We start from the raw sequence: 10,184 nt of genomic DNA, 5'->3' as shown, positions 1-10,184 counted from the left end.
GTTGCTTTTATTGAGAAAAAAAAATAGACAATGATACATGAATAAGAAATTTTGAACTTAGCTCTCATATCATGTTCTCTTATGAACATCTTGAGGTCACTCTTTCAACTATATAATGGCCAAAGCCATAATCTTTGTTTTGTAATGGTACATATGCACAGAAAAAGGAATGACTTAGGCCCCAATTCCATCGTATATAATATGCACAAACACAACCCCCGGGGTTGCGATGATCAAATGTAAGGGTTGATATGTGATGAGTAGTCGCGAATTCCCGCTCCTTCCCATCCCATCCATTCTTCCCACAAATCCCAATCTGGATCATCCATCCCTCTCATCGGCTCGTCGATCCCTTGTTCTTCCGACTCATACATCTGCAGACCATTGGATTCTCCTCTCAAATTGCTCATCACAAGCTGCATCAGAAACGTTGAGGAAGAACTTTAATTAGCCAAGAGTATTGTGACCCATAAAGCACGGTAGAATTCAGAAGCATAATTCAGTAGCCTCTCTGACCAAATAAAAAATGAAGAAAGGCAAGAAGTCACTAAGGCCTTGTTTAGAGATTTTCTTCAAGTTGGAATCATTGGCTTACATCATATGCTTCGTTGATTTCATGAAACTGCACAATGCAATTGCTTCCTCTGCATACGTCAGGATGATACTGAAAAAAAGAAAGAAAGGAAAAACACAGAAACAGAGCCAAAAAAACCCATCTACGATCTTGATCAGAAAGGGGCAGACCCATGAATCTGCAACGTTTGAGCTTGCAAAGTGAAACTGTCATATGTAGAGAGGACTTGATCGAGACCTGCAAAGCGAGCCGCCTAAAGGCCTTCTTGACCTCAGATTCAGAAGCAGCACGATGAACTCTGAGAGTCTTGTATGGGTCCATAACGGAAGAAGAATAGGAGCAAGAGACTGTAACCCCATTTTTACGTGCCTCCCTCTTCTTCATCATCATCCCTTCATTGTTCTTGAGTTGAATCCAAGATGACCCGGTCTTGCCCATCAAACCAGCAGCACACGCCATGCCTCACAAATGATATTGACTGAAGAAAATGAAAAGCAACAGATAACACGAGTATGAAAGATCCCACAATCCAATCACCCACGATGTATCTCTCCCTTTATATACACACGAATGTGGGAGAATACATCCCAAAGGCTTTTGCTTGCGGTCGTGGGGTTTGAACCGGGAAGGTGGGTTTTGAAAAGATGAATGAGCAGGACAAATTGGAAACACGCTTTGCCTTAATGAGATGATAGAGTCAATAAATAGTTAAACAAAGGATCGAATTTTATAATGTGAGAGGCATGGGGTTGAATTTGATAACACCCTTTATCTGGTTATGAGAATGAGGACTTCTGCTATGGACTTTACTTGGGGGTACATTTGCTGTGCGTTCAGACTAATTCCCAGCGATTCCTCTGTGTCCTTCATTTTCTTGCCTTCCAAGGTTGAACCTTTAGCTATTCCAAGGAATCGTGGTCATTTGGGTTTGTTTTTTCATTAATTGGCAGCGTTGATCGGCTTCATGGTTACCCCACTGTCAAGCTCGGCTTCTAATGCCACCAAACTCATTTGACCTTTTCGACGCAAATGTCGTGTTCGTTTAGAAGCATCCGCATGCTTTGTTGTTCTTTGAATTGGCTTGTCATCTTCGCCGACCCTCATTTTGAGTTTCCTTCTCCGAGAGAATCTGTCACTTGAATTGAACAGTTTACAGCACAGTCACACGATGGACCCAATTTTTCTCATCTTAGAATTAACGAACGAGAGGAAAAAAGATGGAATGTAAGGAGAGAGTGGGACAGAGGGAGAATTATTGAAGGAGTTGGCAACTTTTCCTTATCATACTTGACTATTCCGAAGGAGATTTTCTTACAAGGAAACTATCGCTCGCTATGAAAAAATGAACACGAGATAGAGCCACCGGAGATTTCTGAAGCAGAAATAGAAAAATCAGCTTCTTCGGTTTGTGTTGCCATGCATGCCCTAAACTTCTTCGGTTTGTGCAGTATCGCAATAATGACAAAGGTATCAACACGAATCCATGACCAAAGACCTTGACCACATTTCCTAGGAACTACAACATCCATGCTTTCGTAAGGCTGACGCATGGTGCCATGGGCACAAATGAACGGTAACAACTGTTGCAGGTCTAGGCGGGAGGAGGCGTCGTTTTAGATCTGCCATGGATAAACTTGAAATGCTTCGATACATCAAATGATTAAAAGCGTAAGATCGCTGGCATTGGAGCAAGCAGGAATATTGTACATTTTAAGGGCATATTTAGGTGCCAGATCGTCTGTGTTTGTATAAACCTTCATTCAACTCAGAACCTCCTCAAACCAACAAAGAGAATTAACACAGAAATTCCTCCTACAGACGGCAACGCCTAACTTGCAAGGAAAAAGAAAGGCGAAGATGTCACTTGGACAAAAAATTAAAAAGAAAAATTAAAAGAAAACATTTCTTCTTAAATACTTTAATCTTCACTTGGATAATTTTATTGCTGCAGCTGTTGTGCCTCTAATTCTACAAAGAGACTTTAAATATACCAAGGTGCTTCAATCATCAGTAGAGCCTTTCCCTCAATTTGGTATAGCCAAATACAGTAGGTACTGCATAAGGAGCAAAAGCATCTGCAGAAAAAAATCTCAGATCAACAGCCAAAAAAATGGTCAGAGGATGCATTGATAGACAAGGATCCTTGAAGATCTTCAAAGTTAAGCCAAAAAAAGAAGCAAGATTTTAATAGCTCTCTTTTAATTCCATACTCCACACATTAAGTCAAAATCCTCGTATTTGGCAAATTCAGAACTTGTCCTTACCAAGTTATTTGCTTAACTGGCTCCTTAATGATGTTAATAAGAGCTGCTCTCACTATAAATATGCTGAGATATCTTGTGCCCTCATATTCTTACGGCTCTTCTTTTCATTTGGCAAAACATTTATCAGGTTGAGACAAAGACATGCTACGTTAAAGTCTCAATTGCTGTCACACGATGAAGTTCTTTTCCTCTCTGTCTTTTGTTCTGATGCTCTTCCTAATTGTCTGATCTGGTCTACTTTAAAAATCACAAACTTGTTTTCTTCTCCCTTCTGGCCCCAATATCCTTATGGCTACTAATTTGTTCCTCTTCTTTCTTTTCCTTTTTTTGGGTTGTTTCCCAAAACAGGTACCAGGTCAGGAGAGGCCTAAGGATGCAGAAAACCTCCATACTACTCCCAGAATTGCTTTGAAGAGAGATGCATTAGCCACTGCACAGCAGCATTTGGTGGCACCACCAGCGGGAAATGTGTTGACAAGGATCATCGAAGGTGCATCTAGAGTTTCTTGCTTCTATGGGGAAAAAATAATGATACATGAATAAGTAACTTGTATACTTTACTCTCATGTCATGTTCTCTTATGGACACCTTGAGGTCACTCTTACAACTATATAATGGCCAAAGTCATAATCTTTGTTTTGTTATGTTACATATATACAGAAAAAAGGAATGACTTAGGCCCCACTTCCATTATGTATAATATACATGATCACAACCCTTGGGTCAAGATGATCAAATGTTAGGGTTGATATGTGATGAGTAGTCACGAATTCCCGCTCCTTCCCATCCCATCCATTCTTCCCACAAGTCCCAATCTGGATGGTCCATCCCTCTCAGCGGCTCGTCGATCCCTTGGTCTTCCCACTCGTACATCTGCAGATTATTCGATTCTCCTCTGAAATTGCTCATCACTAGCTGCATCAGAAACGTTGACAAAGAACTTTGATTAGCCAATAGTATCGTGACCTATAAAGCAGGGTGGAATGCAGAAGCCTCTCTGACCAAAGAAAAAATGAAAAAGGCAAGAAGTCACCAAGGCCTTGTTTAGAGATCGTGAGTAGTTCTTATGTCACTTTCAGATGCTGACTACGTTGACAGAATGCATAAAAAACTTGGATAAAGATGCTGATGCCAATGATCATCATAATCTCTCTCACTATTTCAGCTAAGACAAGTGAGAAAAATAACCCAAAGAACCTCACCCGCCATTCCTTTGAATCAGGGCAGAGAGTTCTATACGCAGTTCAGTTCTCAACCCCGAGAAATCTCTTGAAAATGAAACATCATCACTCACTTGGTGAAATTTGTTCTTTTTTTTTTTTTTGGCGGTACCAAAAAGAGTCTGCAAGCTTGCTGTTGGACATATCATCAATGGTGTATGTGACCAAGTTAAGCTTGATCTTCTGCATGAATCATGAATGACTTTTTTCAAGTAGGAATCGCTGGCTTACGTCATATGCTTCGTTAATCTCGTGAAACTGCACCTTGCAATTGCTTCCTCTGCATACATCTGGATGATACTGGAAAAAAAAAAACACAGAAACAAAGCCAAAAACCCATCAACGATCTTGATCAAAAAGTAGCAGACCCATGAATCTGCAAAGTGAAACTGTCATACGTAGAGGACTTGATTGAGACCTGCAAAGCGAGCCGTCTGAAGGCCTTCTTGACCTCAGCTTTAGAAGCACCGCGATGGACTCTGAGAGTCTTGTATGGATCCACAACGGAAGAAGAATAGGAGCAAGAGACTCTAACTCCATATCTACATGCCTCCCTCTTCTTCATCACCGTCCCGTCATTGTTCTTGAGTTGAACCCAAGTTGACCCGGCCTTGCCCATCAAACCGGCAGCACAAGCCATGCCTCACCAATGATATTGACCGAAGAAGATGAAAAGCAGCAGATAACGCGAGTATAATCCGAGCACCCACAGTACATCTCTCCCTTTATATACGCACGGACTTGCGAAAGTAAGTCCAAAAGGCTTTTGCTTGCGGCCGTGGTGTTTGAACTTGGGAGGTGGGTTTTGAACAGAATCAATGGGCGGAACAAATTGGAAACACGCTTTAAGAGGGAAGGCTTGAGACGTTGAGAGTAGGGGAGGAGACGACCCTTCGCTCGTCCTTAATTGGCCCTTTGAATCTTGATTTAACGCTTCTTCCTTTAGCGGCAGCTCAAATTATCGTTATTTAACGATGACTTGGCTTTTGATGTTTGGCTATTTAAATAAGGCAAACCGCGCATCGCGTTCAGGTAGAATTCGGCACATTGCTTTGGGAATCAACTGTCTAAATGCATTATTTCTAATGAGACGTTAGAGTCACTAAAAAAAAAAAAGAAAGCAAAAGGACACCTTAATTATCAATATTTATGTACGGTGCTTACTTTGATACTAATATTTTCTTTTTTGAGTCATTTAATTTCCAATTTTTTAAAAAATAATTATTTAAGTGCCAACTCTAGTGAGGTCGCCGGAAATTCTTGTTGGAAGTTATCGTTTTTTTTCTCCAATTTGACACTAAAGTGATCGTTTTTTGGATCATTTAAATATCAATTTTTTTAAAAAATAATTATTTAAGTGTCAACTCAAGTGAGGTCGCCGGAATTTCTAGCCGTTGGCACTAAAGTAATCATTTTTTCTTCGATTTGGTACTTAAGTGATCCAAAAAAAAATTATTGACACCAAAGTGAGTGCTGTACACAAATATTGATACATGAAATGTACTTATGCCCAAAAAATAAGGGTTTAATGTACTTAAGTAATTAATCATTTTTTCTTCGATTTGGTACTTAAGTGATCCCAAAAAAAAATATTGACACCAAAGTGAGTGTCATACACAAATATTGATACATGAAATGTACTTATGCCCAAAAAATAAGGGTTTAATAGAGAGGATCGACTTTGGTAATGTGAGAGGGACGTGGGATTGAATTTGATAGTACCCTTTATCTGGTTGTGAATGAGGATTTCTGCTATGGACTTATCTGGGGGTATATTCTCCACGATTTCAGACTAATTCTCGGCGATTCCTATCTGTCCTACTTCATTTGTGGCCTTCCAAGGTTGAACCTTTACCAATTTAGTTCTCGTTACGTTGATTAATACCGTTAATCGGCTTGATGGTTACCATGCCGACTCGCTCGGCTTCCGATATGACCGAACACGTCCGACCTTTTTCCCGCGGAATCGGTCGCGTTCGTCCACAAGCATTCACATGCTCCGTTGTGCTTTGAATTGGCTTTGTTCATCTGAATGGAATGGTTTAAGAGCACATTCCTGCGATGGACCCGGATTTGCTCATACGAAAATCGATGACCTAAAAATAATATGCGCCCTTCCAAAAGGTATTTGGTTTAAAGAAGGTTCCAATTAAATGCTCTCTAGAGATGCAAAGTATGTAGCACCACGTTCCTATCCACATTGAGATGTTTGCAGACTAAAAAATCCCCAATTTAAAATGGTCATTTCTAAATATGGTGGAGTCTGGTTGAATATCTAGATAGTAAGATACCATTCGATTGTTCGGCTTTCCACATTCATCATTTTAATTCCAATCTTGCCAATCAGTCCTCTTTTTTATGATATGTATAACATGAGATATCTAAAGTTTTTGGCTCTACTAATCTCGTAAATGTACGTAAACTATCCCGTCCACATATATTGAGCAATGCTCTATTTTTTTTTTTTATAAAGGAAATTTTCATTTTACTTAAAAAAAAGTACATAATTTCAAGACAAAACCAATCATAAAAGCCTTACAATCCAGTGCAAATCTAAAAAATAGATCTACTTGGTATAATCAGCAGCAACCCCCTTCTTCCATAAGAACGGATTTATCAGCACAATCGGCAACCGATCACCAAAACTTGCATCGATATAATCGGTAATGAACACACGCCGAAATCTTCCTTTATAGTAACTACGGTTTTGTTAAAAAGCTGTGTGCACCCAGATTTGGCGTCCCCAATACCATTATCGTATAGAGAAAACAATAACACCAATATGTTGAAAAAGCACAAATAACGTCTTGTAAACCTCATATCTATATTTCGATCGGGACAAAAAAACTCTCAAATTTAAAACTAACTCTAAATCGAGAGAGAAGAGCTGCAAAACAACTTATAGATAAAAATACTTTTAGATAAACTCATCATTGAATGCAAGGATAAAGGAGCTTCGGAGACTTGCGAATCACTCGAACAAACGACATCCACGAAATCACCGATGAAGTCTTGAAAATTCTTAAAAATGAAGAGATGGGAAAATAGATAGGGATATAGAAAGGAAGAGAGGAAAGACCTCTCTCCCTCCCTAGGAACGATCTTCACTGGAGGAGGGCTTGGTGGCCGAGTGAGAGAAAACCTTAAAAGAAAGGAGGGAGAGGTCACTCCATTCATCAATCCTCTACTTATAAGATGGCCGGTATAGACACCCCTGAGAAGAGGTGTTGGGTGGGTCGGGTCGAGTTTGAGTCCGGTTGAATATGGTCCGATCCTTATTGATCAATGTTCATCTAGTACAAATCTAATTACCCATATCTAAGTTAACCCATACCCGACATGATCCGTATTACTTAAATACTTTTATATTTAATTAAACCATGAAATATTTGTTTCTTATGATTTGTTAAGAAAAATGATATTGCTAAAACACTTTCATGCAATTTCATTTTTTTTAAATTTCTAAAAAAATATTTGAACTTTTTAAAAAATTATATTTTTATTATTAAAAAATATTTTAAAATATTTTTTATTTTTTAAAATATATATTTTTTAAGTTACTTTTTAAATTTTAATTTTATTTTCTATTTTCTCCGGCGGACAACAGCGGACGGCAAAGGGTGGCGATCGGCAACATTCCAAAATAGTTTTTATTTTTTTTATTTTTATTTTTTATTCTTTGTTTTATTTATAATAAATTAAAATATAAACTAATATACTTGAGTTGAGGCCCATTTACAAGCAGATGCTTGAGAAGCTACAAGCCACAGGCCGAAAATAGGTCGAAAATGGGTTAAGTTAATACCCATATTTGAATGGGCTTTATAAGGTTAAACTCATATTTGACTCTCTCTTTTTTTAAATTTATTGAATCCATATATGACCCAAGTGAATAAAAGTATGTCAATGACCCACATTGATACCTCCGTCTCTGAGTAAGGAAATGTTGTGATGTGAATATGAGATTCGTGTGCACTTATATCAAACTCTTATTAATCGCTCAACCAAATTGTTGAAGGTAAAGACTAGTTATCATTAGTCAACTATATACAATGTCCGAGACTTTCCGACTACCCTTCTACGTTGAAACTCTAAAATCCAAAAATTCGATTTTCTACCCATTGACCTAATCTGTGTTCGAGCTCAAAATTTTACCCTTCAACCCACGCTTTCATCTTGGGCTATGGCCTGTAAAGGCATTCGAATTTGATTTCTTTGACAAGACATGGCATTAAGATGCTGATGAGCAACGGCATGCCGTACTCTCCCAAAAATTTTGCACCCAAAGGCCCAATCAATGCCCCACACAGAGAGGCTTAGGTCTTTGCCAAACTTGAAATTACTGGTGCAATCGTGACATGTCATTTCCATTTTTAAGCTCATTTGGCGAGTCAACATCCAAATAGAAGCAAGCCCAATAGCTAATCCAGCCGCAATAACGAAAGTGGCAGAAATCTAAAATCTTCATATCCCAAGATGCTCTCATATGCCACCATTTGGATATAACATAAATCATGATTTATTATAATAATACTAAAAGATAGACGATAAGAGCGAACTGAAAGATAATCTCACTAGGTGCAAACTTCAAAATATTTGAGGTATGGCCTTAATAATGTGCGACTCTAAATAGCACCAGCAATTAGATTAAGATCTCGTTTGTTTCGCGAAAAACTTCCAGGGAAACGTATTTCAGATTTTTCAACGTTTAACTCGCGAAAAATAAGCTAGTTTAGGAAAACATTTTTCATTCATGGAAAAAAAATCCCTTCAAAAGTGGTAAAATATTTTCTACGTTTTGAGAAGAGGAAAACATTTTCCTTATCTTTTCTTTCTCCTCTCTTTCACATTTCCTTTCTTTATAATTACTTTTTTCCTTTCTTTTCATTTTTCATTTGTTTTTCAAAATTTGGAAAATTGTACTTTTTTCTTTTCTTTTTTTCCCTTCTCCTTTTTCGTTTTTTTTTTTTTTTTGTCCTCCTTCTACCTCCTCCTTCCTCCGCCCGCCGCCTCTTCCTCCATCATCCGCCAACCGCGGACCTCGGTGGCAGCCGGCAGCCCAATAATTGGTCATGACGTGGGTCAACTAGCTTGAGGCTTGGCTGGTCCCAGCAATCTCGGGCTCGCCCAAGGCCGACGAGCCCTAGCTACAATTTATCGTAATCACCAAAGATTACAAGGCCCAGTTACAATTATTATTTAATTTTCTTTTGAAGGTTTGCTTCCTCTTATTTAAGTAAGGATAGGCCATACGTATTGATGGAGACTTCTTTCTCAATGGGGCCACTGTTCTTGTTGTGGACGGTTGTTCTAATCATCTTTGAAAAAGCTCTTTCTCGATTCGGTAATTGCCCATGATCCATCGTTGTTCTTGCCCCCTCATGTCATAATATATGCCTTTTTTTTTTTGTCTGAGTCATATCATATCCTTCATTTCAGAATGATCAAGAGCGGTTTTACAATTTTTCGAACATAAGGAGAGATCTTAGATTTTATGTTTGAGTAATTTGACAGTGTTTGAAAGACGTCTGGAGCATTTTAGGGATACTGATGCAAGAGAAATGCATTTCCCATATGGCTTGTGCAACATCTGCTAGAATTTGGCAAGCCCTGAGCTCGCGAGCCTCGGACGAGCCCAAGATCACTTGGATCGGCCGAGCCTCGAGCTCACCTACAACCAATTGCTAGCTGTCATCGTAGTCCGTGACTAGCCGAAACCAAAAGGGCAAAAAGCAAAAAAAAAAGAGAGAGAGAAAAAGATAAATACTTAAAAATTTTGATTTTTTTAAAAAAAAATGCAAAGAAAAAACAGAAAAACAAAAAATTATTAAAATGAGTCTATGAAAGAAAATCAAATCCAATTTTCCGTACCAAATGACAGAAAATATTTTCCAGAGTTTTTTTTTTTATTGTAGCCAAAAACCAGAAAACATTTTCATTTTCCTAAAAAATAACTTTTCGAAAAGGGAAAAATTCGATTGAAAATTTTATCTTGATGAGGTTAGTCCTGTTGTTTCAATACAGGTAATTGGATCCTTCATCGATCTATAGGTAATTGGATCTTTACGCATGCACTTTCGGGTTATGAGAAAAGGATCTGCTCAACAAACCTACCAACCTTGCAAC

The 10,184-nt window shown here is 38.4% G+C and overlaps 1 protein-coding gene across 3 annotated transcripts; it reads right to left on the bottom strand.

Annotated features, from left to right (window-relative positions):
* Positions 1-38: 38 nt before the first annotated feature.
* Positions 39-4,953, bottom strand: LOC115752680 (chaperone protein dnaJ 8, chloroplastic-like). Of its 3 annotated transcripts, none has more exons than XM_048274984.1 (3): positions 4,477-4,947; positions 596-664; positions 39-416 (listed from the first exon to the last, which is right to left on the bottom strand). In XM_048274984.1, exons 1-3 carry the CDS (start codon positions 4,696-4,698, stop codon positions 234-236), a joined length of 474 nt encoding a protein of 157 aa, XP_048130941.1. In that variant the 5' UTR covers positions 4,699-4,947; the 3' UTR covers positions 39-233. The 3 variants fall into 3 exon arrangements, with proteins under 3 accessions (XP_048130941.1, XP_030546829.1, XP_030546830.1); XM_030690969.2 differs by lacking the exon at positions 4,477-4,947 and adding an exon at positions 812-1,231; XM_030690970.2 differs by lacking the exons at positions 39-416; positions 596-664 and adding exons at positions 3,393-3,753; positions 4,290-4,358 and having other exon boundaries at positions 4,477-4,953.
* Positions 4,954-10,184: the final 5,231 nt, after the last annotated feature.

Source organism: Rhodamnia argentea, chromosome 2 (assembly GCF_020921035.1).
Source record: "Rhodamnia argentea isolate NSW1041297 chromosome 2, ASM2092103v1, whole genome shotgun sequence".
NCBI classification, from domain to species: Eukaryota; Viridiplantae; Streptophyta; class Magnoliopsida; order Myrtales; family Myrtaceae; genus Rhodamnia; species Rhodamnia argentea.
This window is presented reverse-complemented; position numbering and strand designations above follow the sequence as displayed.